The 19,892-nt window shown below is 43.4% G+C and overlaps 1 protein-coding gene across 3 annotated transcripts in view; it reads right to left on the bottom strand.

Annotated features, from left to right (window-relative positions):
• LOC118358072 (small G protein signaling modulator 1-like) overlaps window positions 1-19,892 on the bottom strand; it is a 101,288-nt gene that overhangs the window by 10,125 nt on the left and 71,271 nt on the right. For 2 of the 3 annotated variants that reach the window (XM_035735501.2, XM_052478572.1), the window contains 10 exons: window positions 16,274-16,400; window positions 16,012-16,076; window positions 15,685-15,830; window positions 14,326-14,454; window positions 14,051-14,242; window positions 13,701-13,772; window positions 3,724-5,373; window positions 3,477-3,601; window positions 3,230-3,312; window positions 1,347-1,456 (listed from right to left, as the gene is read on the bottom strand). In XM_035735501.2, coding sequence (XP_035591394.2) covers window positions 1,347-1,456; window positions 3,230-3,312; window positions 3,477-3,601; window positions 3,724-5,373; window positions 13,701-13,772; window positions 14,051-14,242; window positions 14,326-14,454; window positions 15,685-15,830; window positions 16,012-16,076; window positions 16,274-16,400 — 2,699 coding nt within the window. Of the gene's footprint in view, window positions 1-1,346; window positions 1,457-3,229; window positions 3,313-3,476; window positions 3,602-3,723; window positions 5,374-13,700; window positions 13,773-14,050; window positions 14,243-14,325; window positions 14,455-15,684; window positions 15,831-16,011; window positions 16,077-16,273; window positions 16,401-19,892 lie in introns of those variants that run through there. The other variant, XR_008078806.1, reaches the window with a different exon arrangement.

Below are 19,892 nucleotides of genomic sequence, written 5' to 3'. Positions count from 1 at the left end.
ATTGATTGGACATGATTTGGAAAGGCACACACCTGGCTCTATAAGGTCTCACGATTGACAGTGCATGTCAGAGCAAAAAACAAGTCATGAGGTTTAAGGAATTGTCCGTAGAGCTCGGAGACAGGATTGTTTCGAGGCACAGATCTGGGGAAGGGTACCGAAAAATGTATTCAGCATTGAAGGTCCCCAAGAACACAGTGTCCTCCATCATTCTTAATTGGAAGAAGTTAGGAACCACCAAGACTCTTCCTAGAGCTGTCCGTCCGGCCAAACTGAGCAATCGGGGAGAAGGGCCTTGGTCAGGGAGGTGACCAAGAACATGATGGTCACTCTTGACAGAGCTCTGGAGTTCCTCTGTGGAAATGGGAGAACCTTCTAGAAGTACAACCATCTCTGCAGCACTCCACCAATCAGGCCTTTATGGTAAAGTGACCAGACGGAAGCCACTCCTCAGTAAAAGACACATGACAGCCCGCTTGGAGTTTGCCAAAAGGCACCTAAAGGACTCTCAGACCACTAGAAACAAGATTTTCTGGTCTGATGAAATCAAGATTGAACTCTTTGGCCTGAATGCCAAGCATCATGTCTGGAGGAAACCTGGCACCATCCCTACAGTGAAGCATGGTGGTGGCAGCATCATGCTGTGGGGATGTTTTTCAGTGGCAGGGACTGGGAGACTAGTCAGGATCGAGGGAAAGATGAACAGAGCCAAGTACAGAGAGATCCTTGATGAAAACCTGCTCCAGAGCGCTCAGGATCTCAGACTGGGGCGAAGGTTCACCTTCCAACAGGACAATGACCCTAAGCACATAGCCAAGACAGAGCAGGAGTGGCTTCGGGAAAAGTCTCCGAATGTCCTTATGTGGCCCAGCCAGAGCCCAGACTTGAACCCAATAAAACATCTCTGGAGACATCTGACAATAGCTCTGCCGAGATGCTCCCCATCCAACCTAACAGAACTTAAGAGGATCTGCAGAGAAGAATGGGAGAAACTCCCCAAATATAGGTGTGCCAAGCTTGTAGCGTTATACCCCCAAAAAACTCTATGCTGTAATCGCTGCTAAAGGTACTTCAACAAAGTACTAAGTAAAGGGTGTGAATACTTATGTAAATGTGATACCAGTTTATTTTTGTATTCATTTACAAAAAAAATGTGCAAACATTTCTAAAAACCTGTTTTTGCTTTGTCACTATGGACTATTGTGTGTAGATTGATGAATTCAATTGTTTTTTCCCCCTTCATTTTAGAATAAGGCTGTAATGTAACAAAATGTGGAAAAAGTTAAGGGTCTGAATAGATACATTAGTGTATATATAGAAGTTACAAAGTGTCTCTGTGGCCTCACCTGGATGAGAGAGCGCATGTTGGCAAATTGAGTGTCCATGCCACCGCCATGGGGGAAGTTCTGATTCATCCGCTTCATGAGCTCAGTGAAACAGCTGAAGGCCATGGCCTCTGAGTGAGTGAGAGTGAGAGTGAGAGAGTGAGAGAGAGCGAGAGAGAGAAAAAAAAGACACAGGGAGAGATGAGGAAAGACCGGGAGAGAGATTGAGGAAAGACAGAGAAATGTTGAGCGGTCCACTTCCATCGCCATTTCTGTTGTCCTCCCTGAAGCACAACAGTATCCCTGTTCTCTGTTTCATAAGATTATATTCATTGTACTCTTTCTTCACATTCCAATACTGCCATATGATAGAGATAGTCTATGATGAGTCTCATTGACAGATTGTCGTTTGACTAAGCTTATGTAGAATCTTAATTTGACCTATTGCCACAGAAAAATAATCCTGTCGAAACAGGATTTGAATGTTTAGTCAGTTATGTTCCTTGATTGGTGGTTAGGCTATTAACTCGCCAAAAGTAGGCTACATGAAGTGAAATACCGTTAATATAACTGTGCGTTAGTGTGGGTTTTCAGTGAAATTATGTAAATCATGAAGCTCATCTGCACTTCCTGCAATTTTCAGCAACAAAAGAGTGATCAAATTAAGATCCTACATCTGTATGTGTCACACTCAACGTCAACAAAACTAAGGAGATGATTGTGGACTTCAGGAAACAGCAGAGGGAACACCCCCCTATCCACAGATGGAACAGTAGCGGAGAGGGTAGTAAGTTTTAAGTTCCACATCACAGACAAACTGAATTGGTCCACCCACACAGACAGCATTGTGAAGAAGGCGCAGCAGGAGGCTGAAGAAATTCGGCTTGTCACCAAAAGCACACAAACTTCTACAGATGCACAATCGAGAGCATCCTGTCGGGCTGTATCACCGCCTGGTACGGCAACTGCTCCGCCCACAACCGTAAGGCTCTCCAGAGGGTAGTGAGGTCTGCACAACGCATCACCGGGGGCAAACTACCTGCCCTCCAGGACACCTACACCACCCGATGTCACAGGAAGGCCATAAAGATCATCAAGGACAACAACCACCCGAGCCACTGCCTGTTCACCCCGCTATCATCCAGAAGGCGAGGTCAGTACAGGCGCATCAAAGCTGGGACCGAGAGACTGAAAAACAGCTTCTATCTCAAGGCCATCAGACTGTTAAACAGCCACCACTAACATTGAGTGGCTGCTGCCAACACACTGACTCAACTCCAGCCACTTTAATAATGGGAATTGATGGGAAATGTAAAATATATCACTAGCCACTTTAAACAATGCTACCTAATATAATGTTTACATACCCTACATTATTAATCTCATATGTATACGTATATACTGTACTCTATATCATCTACTGCATCTTTATGTAATACATGTATCACTAGCCACTTTAACTATGCCACTTTGTTTACATACTCATCTCATATGTATATACTGTACTCAATACCATCTACTGTATCTTGCCTATGCCGCTCTGTACCATCACTCATTCATATATCTTTATGTACATATTCTTTATCCCCTTACACTTGTCTATAAGGTAGTAGTTTTGGAATTGTTAGCTAGATTACTTGTTGGTTATTACTGCATTGTCAGAAGTAGAAGCACAAGCATTTCGCTACACTCGCATTAACATCTGCTAACCATGTGTATGTGACAAATAGAATTTGATTTGAGTAAAAAAAAAAGGACTGCTCAAAACAAATTTCGGAAGGCAAAATAATCATGAAGGTTGACACATTTTTCTTCCATCGCAAAATTCATATAGCAAATACCAAGGAGGAGAGTGAGGGAGGAACACACACAGTCACAGCCTTGCCTCAACGGCGTTAACTCACCATCATCCAGAATGACAAGGAGGGGAGCCAGCAGGTCACACATGCCCTGCACATAGCCAATCTCCAGGTGCTGCCAGATATAGCTGAGAAGAGAAGTCGACATCACGTGCGGGTGTAACTCATTTATTCTTCCTATTTTCCCATTTGACATTGAGCTCCACACATAACATAATGACTTATAGATTATTTCCAAACCTTTCTGCAAAAGTGCACTAGAGAATCATGAAAGACATTGTTTTTACTTTACCTGCACATGATGTTGCGCAGTTTCTCCAGGTTGGCAGGGGTAAAGTACCAGTAGTTCCTGTCACACCTCTGGACATCCTTCTCAATGCGGTGCAGGTTCATCGTGTACATGTCCAAAAGCTCTTGCTACAACAAAGGCGCAACCCCCCCCCCACACACACACACAAAATGTTTTAGCATAACTTACTCGTAATTGTAAAAACAAAAAGCAAAATAAATATTATGAAAATAAAATGGCAGGTGCCTACAGAATAGGTGGTTCCGATGGATGACACTGGAGAGATGTCCTCGTTTGTCAGCTCTCTGCCCACGGTCAGGGAGTCAAATTGTGGGAAGATCCTCTCAATCTCAGGCTCCTCGGACAAGGTTAACTCTGTTCCCTCTGGGCTGGTTTTGCACTGCTCCTCCTCCTCCAGTTGGAGCTCCAGATGGGGGACTGAGCCCTCAGAGAGAGCAGCCCCGACCCCGGAACTGTCGCACGGACCAATCCGGTCCCACAGTGGGGCAATGGAGACGTTTGCCATCTCAATGGCTGAAGGAGACTCCTCAGATTCCGTGGTGGCCAGAGCCTCCTCACTCTGGGTGGTGCTACTAAATGCTTCCATTGCCCTTGCCACCCTGGTGTCTGCTACGGGGCTTGTATTCTTCTCCATCGCTGACCGCTTGGTCTCCTCCTCGCTTTTTCCCACTTCCTTAGATTTTGTAATGTCCTCCACATTTTCCTCTGCAACTTCTTCGTGTGACATCGTCTTAACCCCCTTTGTTTCGGTTACCTCTTCAAATTTTAAAGTCTCATTGGCTTCTACTTCTTTCTCAGTTTCTGTCTTTTCCATAGTCTTTCCTTCGGCTTCCTTTACTTCCGATGTTTCAGCATTCTTTGTTTCTCCAGCCTCTGAAGTTCGCTCAACCTCGAATTCTGATGTCTTGTCCTCCATTGCTCCTGCAGTCATCGTTGATGTCAATGCCTTCTCCTCTTTTGGCTCTCTATGGTTTGTTTGGGATGTTTCATTCTCTTCTGGATCTACAGACTCTGGTTCTGATCCTTCGTCCTCTGTTTCTCTTGACTCTTGAGTTTTCATTGTCTCTGCTTCCAGTGACTGCAACTCCTCTGTGTCTGCTCGCATGGTTGGCTCTCCATCCAACATTTTCACCACTTCTGTTTCAGGGTCTTTAGCCTCCGTTGTTTTGAACTCATCCGTTTTGGACTTCACCGTTTCTTCTACAGCATCCACTTCTGCTTTCGGTAACTCAATGTCCCCCTTTTCATTGATCCTTACCTCTTCTTTCTCGGCAGGTCCAGTCACGGGTGTATTTTCTTCCTCTATTTTCTGGCTCTCTAACGCACCTAGGTCTGCTGCCTTGTCCTCCCTTGTCTCTGTGTTTTTGTCCATTTCAATCTCTAGCACCTCTGTCTTCTTGTCAATTTCTACTTCTGGCATTTCTGTCTCTACTGTCACTGTATTTTTGCCTATTTCTATATCTGGCACTTCTGTCTCGTTGCCCTCAATCTCCTGGGTTACTTCGGTCGCACTCTCTTTTTCCTCCTTGGCCTGGAGGTCCTTCTCCTCCTGCAGGGCCGGGGGTTGGGCTTTTGAGCTATCTGCCTCCAACTCTTCCTCATGGGCTTTGACTGGGCTCTGTGGGGCTGGGGCCAACTGTGGAGGAGTGCTGGTGATGTTTTTAGGGGTGGTGTCAGGTGCAGTGCTGTCCTCTGTGCTCAGAGAGCGGTCTGACAGGCCCGAGGTGACTGAGAAGTTGCGAGAGGAGGGGTGCCCCGAGTCTGGGGAGCTGGTCCCATTGGGCAGGGCTCCTCCATTGGGGATCTTGGGCACCTGCTTGGCCTCTTTGCTCTTGGGCTCGGTCTCGATCTGATCCACCTCCTCCACAGACTCAAACACCTAAAAGAACAAGCCAGAGGGAAGCAGGCTAAGGGAAGGGAGGATGTGAACTGAAGAACTAGCAGGCGAGAGAGTGTGGTTTTGAGCAGGCGAGATAATGTGGGGTTGAGGAATACTGGTTCAAAAAAGCAAAAGATCCCTTTACACATAATATAACAATATAAATATAACTGTAATAGACTAGAGCAGCGTTTCCCAAACTTTTCTTCTTCTTTGAGATTGGGTTGGTGGATCGCATCCAACTTTTAAGGTACATACACCGCCACCTACTGTACTGGAATGTGAGGCCAGTCACAGCCAACCTCATTCAATTTTCTCTAAGAAAGTTAAGAGCCCTAGACAACATGTCCCTCCCCTTTCCTCCCCCCACTACATCACCTAAACCCCAACCCCGTCCAGCCTCTCTAACCCTTTCACACAACCTCTCCCTATCTACGTCATACAGTTCACAAAATAACACATGGTCCACCGTTTCCTCCATTAAACACTCATCACACAGACCTGTTTCATGTCACCCAATCATTCACAAAATGGCATTCAAACCCGTGTGCCCAAACTGTAGTCTATTCAGCACTACATCCCATACTCCCCACCTCTTCCTTAGCTGACTGGTGCATGCAATAAAATTGCTTCCTCTCACCATTAGCATCCCACTCGCTTTGCCAAAGATCGAGCCCTTTTGCCTGGATCAAGTACTTAACATCCCTACGGCCCAACGGGACCTGAATATCTACCCTCTCTCCTCACCGCACTCTTAGCCACCACATCAGCCTTCTCATTACCCTCCACATCCACTTGGGGAGGAACCCAACAAAAGCTTACCACCACTCCCATCCTCTCCAATCCCATTAACAGCTACACAAGTCTCCCCTATCTGACCTGCCCGTCTTCACACTACTCAACACTGCAGCTGAATCAGAGCAGATCACCACTCTGAATGGCTTCACCTCCTCCACCCATCTCAAACCTAGAAACATGGCCATCAACTCGGCCACCTACACTGACACATAATCAGTTAACCACTTACATACTCTAACATTGAAATCTGGGATATACACTCTTGCCCCCTCCCTACAAATGACTGGATCCTTTGAACCATCTGTGTGTGTGTGTGTGTGTATATGTATATATATCCTTAACAATAAATAAAACATGATTTTCTAAAATATACATACATACATACATACATACATACATACATACATACATACATACATACATACATACATAAAGTTGAAGTCGGAAGTGTACGTACACTTAGGTTGGAGTCATTAAAACTCGTTTTTCAACCACTCCACACATTTCTTGATAACAAACTATAGTTTTGGCAAGTCAGTTAGGACATCTACTTTGTGCATGACACAAGTAGTTTTTCCAACAATTGCTTACAGACCGATTATTTCACTGTATCACAATTCCAGTGGGTCAGAAGTTTACATACACTAAGTTGACTGTGCCTTTAAACAGCTTGGAAAATTGCAGTCAATTATGTAATGGCTTTAGAAGCTTCTGATAGGCTAATTGACATTATTTCAGTCAATTGGAGGTGTACCTGTGGATGTATTTCAATGCCCATCTTCAAACTCAGTGCTTCTTTGCTTGACATCATGGGAAAAATCAAAAGAAATCAGCCAAGACCTTGGAAAAAAATCGTAGACCTCCACAAGTCTGGTTCATCCTTGGAAGCAATTTCCAAACTCCTGAAGGTACCACATTTATCTTTACAAACAATAGTACGCAAGTATAAACACCATGGGACCACGCAACCGTCATACCACTCAGGAAGGAGACGTGTTCTGTCTCCTAGAGATGAAAGTACTTTGGTGCGAAACTTGCAAATCAATCCCAGAACAACAGCAAAGTACCTTGTGAAGAATTTTTACATTTACATTTAACATTTAAGTCATTTAGCAGACGCTCTTATCCAGAGCGACTTACAAATTGGTGCATTCACCTTATGACATCCAGTGGAACAGCCACTTTACAATAGTGCATCTAAATCTTTTAAGGGGTGAGAAGGATTACATCTATCCTGGCCTTAAGAGGTGGGGTTTCATACCACCATTGGGGAGCCAGAGCACGAACAGTTTTGACTGGGCTGAGCGGGGAACTGTACTTCCTCCAGTGGTAGGGAGCGAGCAGGCCAGAGGTGGATGAACGCAGTGCCCTTGTTTGGAGTGTAGGGCCTGATCAGAGCCTGGAGGTACTGAGGTGCCGTTCCCCTCAGCTCCGTAGGCAAGCACCATGGTCTTGTAGCGGATTGTGAAGAATTTTTAATAGGATTAAATGTCAGGAATTTTGAAAAACTGAGTTTAAATGTATTTGGCTAAGATGTACAGTATGTAAACTTCAACTGTACATGCACACACACACACACGTGTTTTGCGGATACTATTTAATGAAGTTGCTAGTTGAGGACTTGTGAGGTGTCTGTTTCTCAAACTAGACACTAATGTACTTGTCCTCTTGCTCAGTTGTGCACCGGAGCCTCCCACTCTTTCTATTCTGGTTAGTCAGTTTGCACTGTTCTGTGAAGGGATTAGTACACAGTGTTGTTTGAGATCTTCAGTTTCTTGTCAATTTCTCACATGGAATAGCCTTCATTTCTCAGAACAAGAATAAACTGACGAGATACAGAAGAAAGTTATTTGTTTCTGAACATTTTAAGCCTGTAATTGAACCCACAAATGCTGATGCTCCAGATACTCAACTAGTCTAAAGAAGGACAGTTTTATTGCTTCTTTAATCAGAATAACAGCTTTCAGCCTTGCTAACATAATTGCAAAAGGGTTTTCTAATGATCAATTAGCCTTTTAAAATGATAAACTTGGATTAGCGAACACAACATGCCATTGGAACACAGGAGTGATGGTTGCTGATAATGGGCCTCTGTACGCCTACGTAGATATTCCATTAAAAATCAGCCGTTTCCAGCTACAATAGTCATTTACAACATTAACAATGTCACTCTATTTATGATCAATTTGATGTTATTTTAAATGGACAAAAAAAAGGGCTTTTCTTTCAAAAACAAGGACATTTCTAAGTGACTCCAAACTTTTGAATGGTAGTGTGTATATATGTATACATCTCCACATCCCGTCTCATGTCCTCACCTTCCCTCAATCATATCCACAGCTACACTTGGTTTCGGAAACAACCATGGAGGAACGTTCCCCAATGCAATTGCCGGCCCTTTCTCGCTCTCCCCTGGTCCATATTCTACCACTTTCTACCCAATTGTCCACCCTTCTGCTTACCCACTCCTCGGTCCCAACATTCCCCATTTGCCATGGCCGCAGGATATCTTTTTGAACTCCTTTTCAACCTTTCCGAGTACGCTAATGCAAGTTTGTCCCGCTTTATCCTCAGTGCCAGTTCCCCACTATCCACCTGCAATGCCTCAAGAAGTGGTGTCGTCCTGAAGGCACCAACAAGCACTCTCAGGGCCCTTGACTGTATCCTATCCAGGCACTGTAGTACCGTTTTGGCTGTCGATCCATATACAAAGCACCCATAATCCAAAGATGACCTGATCAATGCCTGATACATATATACAACAGTGTTTGTCTATCCGACCCCCAATCACATCCTGCCACTACCCTCATGAGGTTCTAGACCTTCATCCCCTATTTTCAATATACTCAACATGTCTCTTCCACGTAAGCCTCTCATCAAACCACATACTCAAAATACTTTGACTCAGACACCCGATCTATATCCTGAACGTATATTTGCAGCCTAACATCTTTAACCTTTCTCCTATACAAACACCATAAAGCAGGTCTTGGCCACAGACGTCCTAAACCACCACGTTAGAGGCCGATCTTCCACAACCCCCACAGGTTCTTCCTCATCACATATTCCACATTCCTACCTCTCTCCCATCCAGCCCCATCATCAGCATACAAGGCCACACTCAGTCCCTGTCCCACCTTTTTAAATATATAATCTATCATCAGGGTGAACAACATCGGACCAACCACACGTCCCTGAGATGTACCATTGTCCACTTCAAACCACATTGACAATTCTGGACCACCACACGTTTCCACCCAGCAGGTATCACCCCAGTCCTCAGCACCTTCTTATACAACCCTAACACTGCTTCCAACGCACTGTCCGGTGCACGTTAAACATCACATAACACATCTTCTCCAGGAGCAGTCCGTCCGCATCCCTCCAACGCCCTCGTCATATCATACATAGAAAACTCTGCATCCATAGCTTCTCCTTACCCCCCTGTTTTTCTTTAAAACATGTCCACGCTCCTTTAACTTTCCCCAAAGTCTCATCTTACAGGTGCTGACATCTATGAACCACTGCAAATGCACCACCTAGGAGAGTTGGCTTTTCTTTACTTGATACAGCGTTGACATTTGTTTCTACCAACACTGGCATTCCAGGATTTTTACCCTTCCCCGTCATTTTCTTTTTTACATAGGTGTGCAACATTAGGAATATTATAGTTGTATAAAATGACAAAAAAATTAAAGATTAAATGTATAAAAACAATGTCTAGCTTTTGGAGGCGCTCTAAGATGCTTATCTTGACGCCATAATACAACATATTTCCATGAAAATAGTGATTGTGTTCTACACTTTTCAGTATTGTGGGACTAAGCAGCTCTAGTGTATGAGTTATGCTACAGAAGTGGTGCAAATTGGGGGTTGGAAGAAACTATTCCAACATACAGTATATACAGTATTTACCTGAATTCCTTAGCACCCCACTAAATTTGTCACTACCAAAACATAGTGAGAAGGTTGCAATGAAGGGAGAACCATGCACTGTAGTAATTTTATTAACCTTCTATTACAGATACAGTAGCAGTCAAAAGTTTGGACACACCTACTCATTCAAGGGTTTTTCTTTATTTTTTGCTATTTTCTACATTGTAGAATAATAGTGAAGACATAAACTATGAAATAACATATGGAATCATGTAGTAACCAAAATAGTGTAAAACGAATCAAAATGTATTTTATATTTGTGATTCTTCAAAGTAGTCACCCTTTGCCTTGACAGCTTTGCACACTCTTGGCATTCTCTCAACCAGCTAGGTAGTCACCTGGAATGCATTTCAATTAAAAGGTGTGCCTTGTTAAAAGTTAATTTGTAGAATTTCTTTCCTTCTTAATGAGTTTGAGCCAATCAGTTGTGCTGTGACAAGGGGTTGTATACAGAAGATATCCCTATTTGGTGAAATACCAAATAGCTATTAAGGTGAGAACAGCTCAAATAAGCAAAGAGAAACAACAGTCCATCATTACTTGAAGACATGAACGTCAGTCAATCTGGAAAATGTCAAGAACCTTTAAAGTTTCTTCAAGTGCAGTCACAAAAACCATCAAGCGTTATGATGAAACTGGCTCTCACGAGGAACGCCACAGGACAGGAAGACCCAGAGTTACCTCTGCTGCAGAGATAATTTAGAGTTAACTGCAACTCAGATTGCAGCCCAAATAAATGCTTCAGAGTTCAAGTAACAGACATCTCAACATCAACTATTTAGTGGAGACTGGGTGAATCAGGCCATCATGGTCAAATTGCTTCAAAGAAAACACTACTAGAGGACACCAATAATATGAGATTTGCTTGGGCCAAGAAACACGAGCAATGGACATTAGACTGGTGGAAATCTGTCCTTTGGTCCAAATTTAAAAATTTTCGTTCCAACCTCCGTGTCTCTGTGAGTAGGTGAACGGTTGATCTCCACATGTGTGGTTCCCACCTTGAATGTAGGAGGAGGTGTGATTTTGTGGGGTGCATTGCTGGTGACACTGTCTGTGATTTATTTATAATTCAAGGCACACTTAACCAGCATGGCTACCACAGCATTCTGCAGCAATATGCCATCCCATTTGCGCTTAGTGGGACTACACCTCCAGGCTGTGTAAGGGCTATTTGACCGAGGAGAGTGATGGAGGGCTGCATCAGATGACCTGACCTCCACAATCACCCAACCTCAACCCAAGAAGGATGGTTTGGCATGAGTTGGTTCGCAGAGTAAAGGAAAAGCAGCCAACAAGTGATCAGCATATGTGGGAACTCCTTCAAGACTGTTGGAAATGCATTCCTCATGAAGCTGGTTGAGAGAATGCCAAGAGTGTTTATTCCAATATGTATGTAACTAGGCAAGCCACTTAAGAACACATTCTTATTTACAATGACAGCCTACCTCGGCCAAACCCAGACGATGCTAGGCCAATTGTGCACCGCCCTATGAGACACCCTGTCACGTTGGTATGAAGAGATTCTGGAGACAGGCGCAGGAACGCATAGATTTTTTTATTAAGCCCAAATTACGGCGTGCCGTGTAAAGGCACGGGGACGAAGACCAAACAAACACGTAACAAAACACAAGGTAGAAACCCAAAACAAAAGAGCGAGGAGTACCTCGAATAAATAACACGTGCACAATTATTATCACACGGGACAAGACCCGTAATCATCTGCGCAATCCACAAGGGCACAAAAGCCCAAACCACACAGCACAGCACACGCACCAACGGATGGAAATCAAAGGGCACACTTATACAAGTACTAATCAGTGGGAATAGGGGACAGGTGTGCGTAATGAAAGTTCCGGAGGGATCCGTGACACTCCCAATCACGGCTGGATGTGATACAGCCTGGAATCGAACCGGGGACTGTGACACTATTTCATAGTTTTGATGTCTTCACTATTATTCTACAATGTAGAAAATAGTCAAAATAAAGAAAAACCTTTGAATGATTATGTGTGTCCAAACTTTTGACTGATACTGTACATTTTATAAATGCTATATGCATACCATTTAACTAGATTTTTAAAACTGAATTTATAGAAATATAATCTATTCTGTTCTCTGTTGACTGTATGAATCTGAAACGTGTTAATTGATTGAATTACTTATACATCCAATTAATGATGTTGTTAGATGTTTCAATTATTACTTGGGTCCAATGGGTGGATTGCTATGGGTTGAGAGTGATCAGCCAATCATCAGAGAGCATTGCCTTCTTCAAATTGGGTTGCCTATGGTTTGTAAACCAAAGACTAAGGTAATATCCAGGCCAATAACAAGATTTATACCAGGACATTGGTCCCAAGATCCAGACCCAGTGAGATAAGACTATTTTTGTTATGTCTCAAGACCAAGACCACTAAATCAAGAGTCCATAGGCCCTTTCTTCAATTGTAAGAAACTCAAATAGAGTAAATTTGAGTACAGTAGGGCACATATAGACATCTATGTTTTGGCCAAATAGATTTGGGAGCCCCCCTGCTGGGTATACATTTCAATACTCTACACTTTTTCCTGAAGTGTACACTTGTCCCCTACCCACATGGTGGTCTTCTGTAGCTCAGTTGGTAGAGCACGTCACATGCAACTTTAGAAGGGATTTATCCTCAATGGCGCTGCCCATGCTGTCACAAACGCCATATTGCCACAGATAGAAATATATCTCTAATGGTGTCAATTTTCTCAGTTGTGACCATTTCAGTTTGTACAATTTTGACTTATTTTGTATTTAAAAGAATCCCCATAGTTAGCCATCTTCCATTTGGACGGATGTACATCCCAGCGAACATATATTTTAGTCACAAAGGCGTACTCCTTATACTTCTTGATACATTAGTGACACTGTAAAAAAATACATGAAGATTTACCAACTTGCTCACTGATTTTCCCCTAAAGGTTTGCAGGACAGACTACTCACCATGTGGGGTACAGTCTCGTCACCTGGTGACATCTGCAGGGGTGTGACTTAAGGCACATTTATTCTAAGGTCTTCTAACATGTGTGTTTCAGTAGTGATATCAAAAGTTGGGACAGCCTTTCTGAGAAAGCTGTTTAAAAAGAAACCAAAACTACTTATTAGATCAGTGTATTTCAATGTAACAATACAACTCAAATCATTAATTGCTTTATTTTCGATGAAGTTCAGGAGTCAGGGTTCGGGACAGCCATTGCGCAATATAAACAATGACTTTTTCCTATATTGTGTACTATATTACTTTGTACACTATGTTTTATTGCCTCGGATTGAATTAGAACATATCATGATGTAAATAAATGTCCTAAGTTTGGAGACTTAAGCGTTTTTAAAATTGTTTTTGCGGGAATGGGACTGTAATTTGCTCAACTTTTGTAGAATCACCTGTATACAGGCAAGTGTGTATTCAGCCCTGTGTGTGTTATTATTCGTATGATTAATTATTATGAATAATATCTACTTTCAATTATGTGAGCATAGAGGGGGATAGAATGACATACAAAATCAATGTAACATTTCATCTACATTATTTAATAGGACTCTCAGAGTGCATGAGGTGTACCTGGGTGCTGCTGCTGGAGTCACTCTGCAGGCGAGCCAGGCTCTGTCTGTCTGAGCTGCAGCTCCGGGAGGACTGGCATGGTTAGTACCAGAGAACCAGGGGAGAAAACAGGTCAATAAGAACCTGGCACAACACAACATTCCAATGTGGACAAGTAGGCCTGTATGCAATGATACGTAACTGTCATAAAGGCCGTGTATTATTGGTGACCCAAGTGAACACTTCACTATATGCTTTGTACTTTGAGGCGTTGGAGATCTAACATCTTGGTCAAAACAACATATTGGACCACCGGGTATCCTGTGTGCCGCAAGGCTATGTGTGCGTGTGGACAGGCGTGCGCGCGCCACCTCATTGCTGATGCTGGAGTCATGGTGCAGCATCCTCTGGACAGGGTTGGGATTATCCACGCTGGCCGAGACAGACAAGCACTTAGCCAGCGCCGCTGCATGCTGCTCCTTCTCCCGCTGCCGCACGATGGCCTCGCAGCCCAGCCACTCGCTCATGGTCTGCTCGTAGCACGCCCGCACCTGTTCATCCACCTGCAGTGTCACAGGGCAAGGGTCAGGGGTTGGAGGTAAAGGGGTTTTGGTGGTGACATCTAAATGGCAATGGTGACACCAACCTCTTTCCTGTCAGACTCAGACATGCCAAACTGGTAGTGGCCCAGGAGGAAGGGCCACACCTCCTTACGCAGCGAAGGATCAACACCGCCGAAGTACACCAGGCGCAGCAGCTCCTGCTCATTATAGGCCTGGAGAGCAGAGAGGGACAGACCTCAGTCAATGAGATATAGAAAGGCCTCTGTACAGACTTGGGTTCAAATACCAGTAGTTGTCGTTTTCTTTAAGTTACTAGTTTTGTGAGTTTGATCGAGCCTGTCTAGAGTGCGGGTTTCACTTTTAGGACTATTCCATTGGTTCGATTGTGCCAGGTGAGCCCAGGTCGGAATATACTGTACAGTACACACAATGACGTACCCACACATGAATAGACTAACGTTTACATATACTGTACACTAACATAAAACAATTCACAAGAACACATTGTCTACAAAACAAAAAAAAGCAGGCCAGTGGCTTATCTAGAGTAGATAAATTATTCTGCAGAATGGTTGTGTACACTGGATGTCAGTGGGGGTCCTTAATTAACTGTTGAATAATGTATAATACATAATAAAAAAATATTTAACTCGGCAAATCGGTTAAGAACAAATTCTTACTTACAATGACGGCCTACCCTGGCCAAACCCGGACGACGCTGGGCCAATTGTGTGCCGCCCTATGGGACTCCCAATCACGGCCGGTTGTGATACAGCCTGGAATCGAACCAGGGTGTCTGTAGTGACGCCTCAAGCACTGAGATGCAGTGCCTTAGACCGCTGTGCGGGAGCCCATAATCTAGCCCTTTTAGCTAAATGCCCAGATTGAATACAGACAGTAGGACTGTACAAACACAGGATTGGACACACATGGATGAACCAGATAGATTATTAGCCACCTGAAACCCTCCCATTGGTTGATTAGTCAACTGAATCCCACCCATTGGTTGATTAGTCAAATGAATCCCACCCATTGGTTGATTAGTCAACTGAATATCTCTCATTGGTTGATTAGTCAACTGAATCTCTCTCATTGGTTGATTAGTCAACTGAATCCCACCCATTGGTTGATTAGTCAACTGAATCCCACCCATTGGTTGATTAGTCAACTGAATCACTCTCATTGGTTGATTAGTCAACTGAATCCCACCCATGCAAATGTCTGCTGTTGATCTTAATGGCAAGCCACCCTTGCAGATGTTTGGCTGTGTGAGTAAGAATGCGGTGAGTGATTTGATGATTAATGGGTGAATATAGATGAGTGTGCGTGTATGTGCGTTTGCATCTCGTCGCCAGGGGGTTTGGGCTGGTTGGTACTGTACAGTGAGTGTGTATCTCTGATGATGTTAGCAACGCTGCTAATAATGTGATGGTGATACTTACAGTGCAGTCCTGAAGGAACCTCTGCCACACCTCAGCGGTGAGGCCGGTGAAGGCATCGCAGGGCACATCGGGTGCCACGATAGTGTGGTTGACCAGGGCCGAGAGGTGTGTACGTACAGTGGACAGTTGACGACAATAAGCTAGCCCTGAAATATAAAAACATAACCGCTTTCAAATGATCCTCCCTTCTGAGATAAAGTATTTAATAAGGCGTTCAAACATCCGCTAGGCTAATTGATGAACTGTTTGAAATGAAAATACATTGCAACGCATTGCAAATCATCTAGGGGTAGAAAAGATGGAAGAGTTGTGTTCACAATCACGTACAGCCATAGAACGCCCGGGAGATTATCTGATACTTCATTTGGTCACACAGCAGCTTCAAAGGGGCTCTGTAGAGGGAAACAGCATATAAATCAAAGTGTCCTCCATAATGCCTTCTCTTCGATCTTCAGCCTTTACCGATCCTACTGACCTGAGAAGGATACGAGCTCCACACACCCGGGTTCAAATACTAGTTTAGGTCAGTGGAATCTGTAAATGCCAGGGATGATGTCTGGGTAACCACCAGTGTGTGTCCGTCTCTGACCTGTCATGGTTGCAACCGTTGGGGGGTCCTCCATCTGAGAAGCTGCCCTGGGTACAGGATGAGTAGGAGGACTTCCTGGGGATGGACTGCCAGATGTTGGCCCCCTGGTCCATTAGCTCTGGAGCCACTGCATCACAGAACAACACACACAAGCATCATGGTCAGCGCACAGTATAAGGTTTGAAACATATCAGCCCCACGTCAAGTACATAAATCAAATACATGAAAGTATTTGAGGTGTACCTGATTTAGCTTGGTGTTGCCATTGTACTGGGCAAACTATATCAAGCAAAGCTCAAGTATTTGTGAGTATATGACTTATATGTACAGGAAACTGCCAAAATAAAGGAAATGTAATGAACGCAGGTGCTTCCACACAGGTGTGGTTCCTGAGTTAATTAAGCCATTATTATAACATCATGCTTAGGGTCATACATAAAAATGCCCAGTTGCCCATTATTTTGGCTACCATGGCTAGAAGAGATCTCAGTAGCTAGGTTTCCATCCACTTGGCGATAGTTTCATGTGAATATTCAAAAGAATCTGCATAAAGAAAATCTGCATGTTTTCCCACCAGTGTTGTGTTTCCACCAAACTGACTTTGTTGCGGATAGAAATCAGTGCGTGATGACATAAACAAAAAAAGGTACATTTTGTGTGCACTAAGTTTTCACGTACCGAATAAAAATCCAAAGTTCAATGTGTTTCCGCTGCATTTTCAACTCTAACGATAGTTTTGTCACAAACAGTTGCGTTAAATAGCAAATGTGACCACTCTGGTCTTGACACGTACGCTCTAGCCAACAGCTCACAGATACAGTGCAGGTAGGCTGTGTGAGTTGGCTAGTCTACATGATGGGATTATTCATATTTTTAGTGGTCAAAACGGCAGACAAACATAAATCATCATGTCACCAGAATAAGACTCTCGATATTTACTAGAAAGGAGCATCAAACTCATCACCTTGCTCTTTCACCAACCTGTGAAGTTCATCATCATGTATTTAATCTGTAGCCAAATAAACTGCATGGTTTATTGAGTCGTAGTGGGACGACCACACAAGATATCATCGCGTGACTCCAAGTTCACTTTGATATGATGGTTATTATATCAATATTTGTGCATAAAAGCCTTTGCATCGCAGTTTCTCGCATAATACAGTTGAAGACGGAAGTTTACATACACTTAGTTTGGAGTCATCACAATTCCAGTGGGTCAGAAGTTTACATACACTAAGTTGACTGTGCCTTTAAACAGCTTGGAAAATTCCAGAAAATTATGTCATGGCTTTAGGAGCTTCTGATAGGCTAAATGACATCATTTCAGTCAATTGGAGGTGTACCTGTGGATGTATTTCAAGGCCTAACTTCAAACTCAATGCCTCTTTGCTTGACATCATGGGAAAATGAAAAGAAATCAGCCAAGACCTCAGACATTTTTTTGTAGACCTCCACAAGTCTGGTTCATCCTTGGGAGCAATTTCCAAATGCCTGAAGGTACCACGTGCATCTGTACAAACAATAGTACGCAAGTATAAACACCATGGGACCACGCAGCCGTCATACCGCTCAGAAAGGAGACGGGTTCTGTCTCCTAGAGATGAACGTACTTTGGTACGAAAAGTGCAAATCAATCCCAGAACAACAGCAAAGGACCTTGCGAAGATGCTGGAGGAAACAGGTACAAAAGTATCTATATCCACAGTAAAACAAGTCCTATATCAACATAACCTGAAAGGCCGCTCAGCAAGGAAGAAGCTCCTGCTCCGAAACCGCCATAAAAAAGCCAAACTACGGTCTGCACATGCGGACAAAGATCGTACTTTTTGGAGAAATATCCTCTGGTCTGATGAAACAAAAATAGAACAGTTTGGTCACAATGACCATCGTTATGTTTGGAGGAAAAAGGGGGATGCTTGCAAGCTGAAGAACACCATCCCAACCGTGAAGCAAGGGGGTGGCAGCATCATGTTGTGGGGGTGCTTTGCTGCAGGAGAGACTGGTGCACTTCACAAAATAGATGGCATCATGAAGAGGGACAATTATGTGGATATATTGAAGCAACACCTCAAGGAAGTTAAAGCTTGGTCGCAAATGGGTCTTCCAAATGGACAATGACCCCAAGCATACTTCCAAAATGATGGCTTAAGGACAACAAAGTCAAGTTATTGGAGTGGCCATCACAAAGCCCTGACCTCAATCCATAGAACATTTGTGTGCAGAACTGAAAAAGCGTGTGCGAGCAAAGAGGCCTACAAACCTGACTCAGTTACACCAGCTCTGTCAGGAGGAATGGGCCAAAATTCCCCCAACTTATTGTGGGAAGTTTGTGGAAGGCTACCCGAAACGATTGACCCAAGTTTAAATTGTTTAAGGCAATGCTACCAAATACTAATTGAGTGTATGTAAACTTCTGACCCACTCTGAATGTGATGAAATAAATAAAAGCTGAACTAAATCATTCTCTCTACTATTATTCTGACATTTCACATTCTAAAAATAAAGTGGTGATCCTAACTGACCTAAGACAGGGAATTTTTACTAGGATTAAATGTCAGGAATTGTGAAACTGAGTTTAAATGTATTTGGCTAAGGTGTATGTAAACTTCTGGTGTATGTAAACTTCCAACTGTACATTTTACAGACACAAAAAGATCCCACCATGTCAAACAAAAAAAATATGTTGCATTTATAAATTTGCACCAAAACATCCTGTTTCCGTCATAGCTGTTGGGATTTTGTTTTTAAAAAGGTATATCTTAACTTGCATAAAAACTGTGGATGGAAATGTGGTTAGTGACTTTAAAAGAGGGGTCTCAAAGGAGCATAAAGGGTGTGTGAGGTTTAAAGGGGGTGTGAGTGTGTCTCAGTCACCAGATTGCAACCCAATTGAACACTTCTGGGAGATTCTGAAGCGCCGCCTGAGACAGCGTTTTCCATCGACAAAACACCAAATCATAGAATTTCTTATGGAAGAATAGGGTCGCATCCCTCCAATAGAGTTCCAAACACTTGTAGAATCTATGCCAAGCGCATTGATGCTGTTGTGGCAGCACATGGTGGCCCAATGCCCTAACAAGACACTTTATGTTGGTGTTTCCTTTATTTTGGCAGATACCTGTATTTGACCCTGGTCAAACTCTGACCTATACTGTAACTGCACAGCCTCAAACTCTCAGACACAGTCACATTGCACCATCATGATTTGGACACCTCTGGAGATGATTCTCAAGACACGAGCACAGCTGAATTAGACAGATTGGGTATGATACTGGACATGATCCTTCATTAGATTAGAGGATAGGTTAATAGCTGCCATAGAGGTTAGGTGGTATTGGAGAACAAATCAAGCACATCACCAAGGACATTTGGGGAATCGAAACATGTCAAACTGTGGAGGGTGTACAACTGTCTGTTGGCATCGTAATGACTACATTCTTATTGGGCTTTCTTTATTCTGTTAGCCCGCACATACTAAAGTTCTTCACGCAAATTTTTCATAGACGTCAAGGCATGAATTTCAGAGTTGTGTGTGCATCTGAACTTAGGATTCAGCCTTTAACATGTCAATTTCAACATTTGCTCTTTTGCTACTACTCTAAACCACTATGCACCTCGA

Source organism: Oncorhynchus keta, chromosome 25, assembly GCF_023373465.1.
Source record: "Oncorhynchus keta strain PuntledgeMale-10-30-2019 chromosome 25, Oket_V2, whole genome shotgun sequence".
NCBI lineage: Eukaryota > Metazoa > Chordata > Actinopteri > Salmoniformes > Salmonidae > Oncorhynchus > Oncorhynchus keta.
The sequence above is the reverse complement of the archived record's forward strand: the minus strand, read 5'-3'. Positions and strand labels throughout refer to the sequence as shown.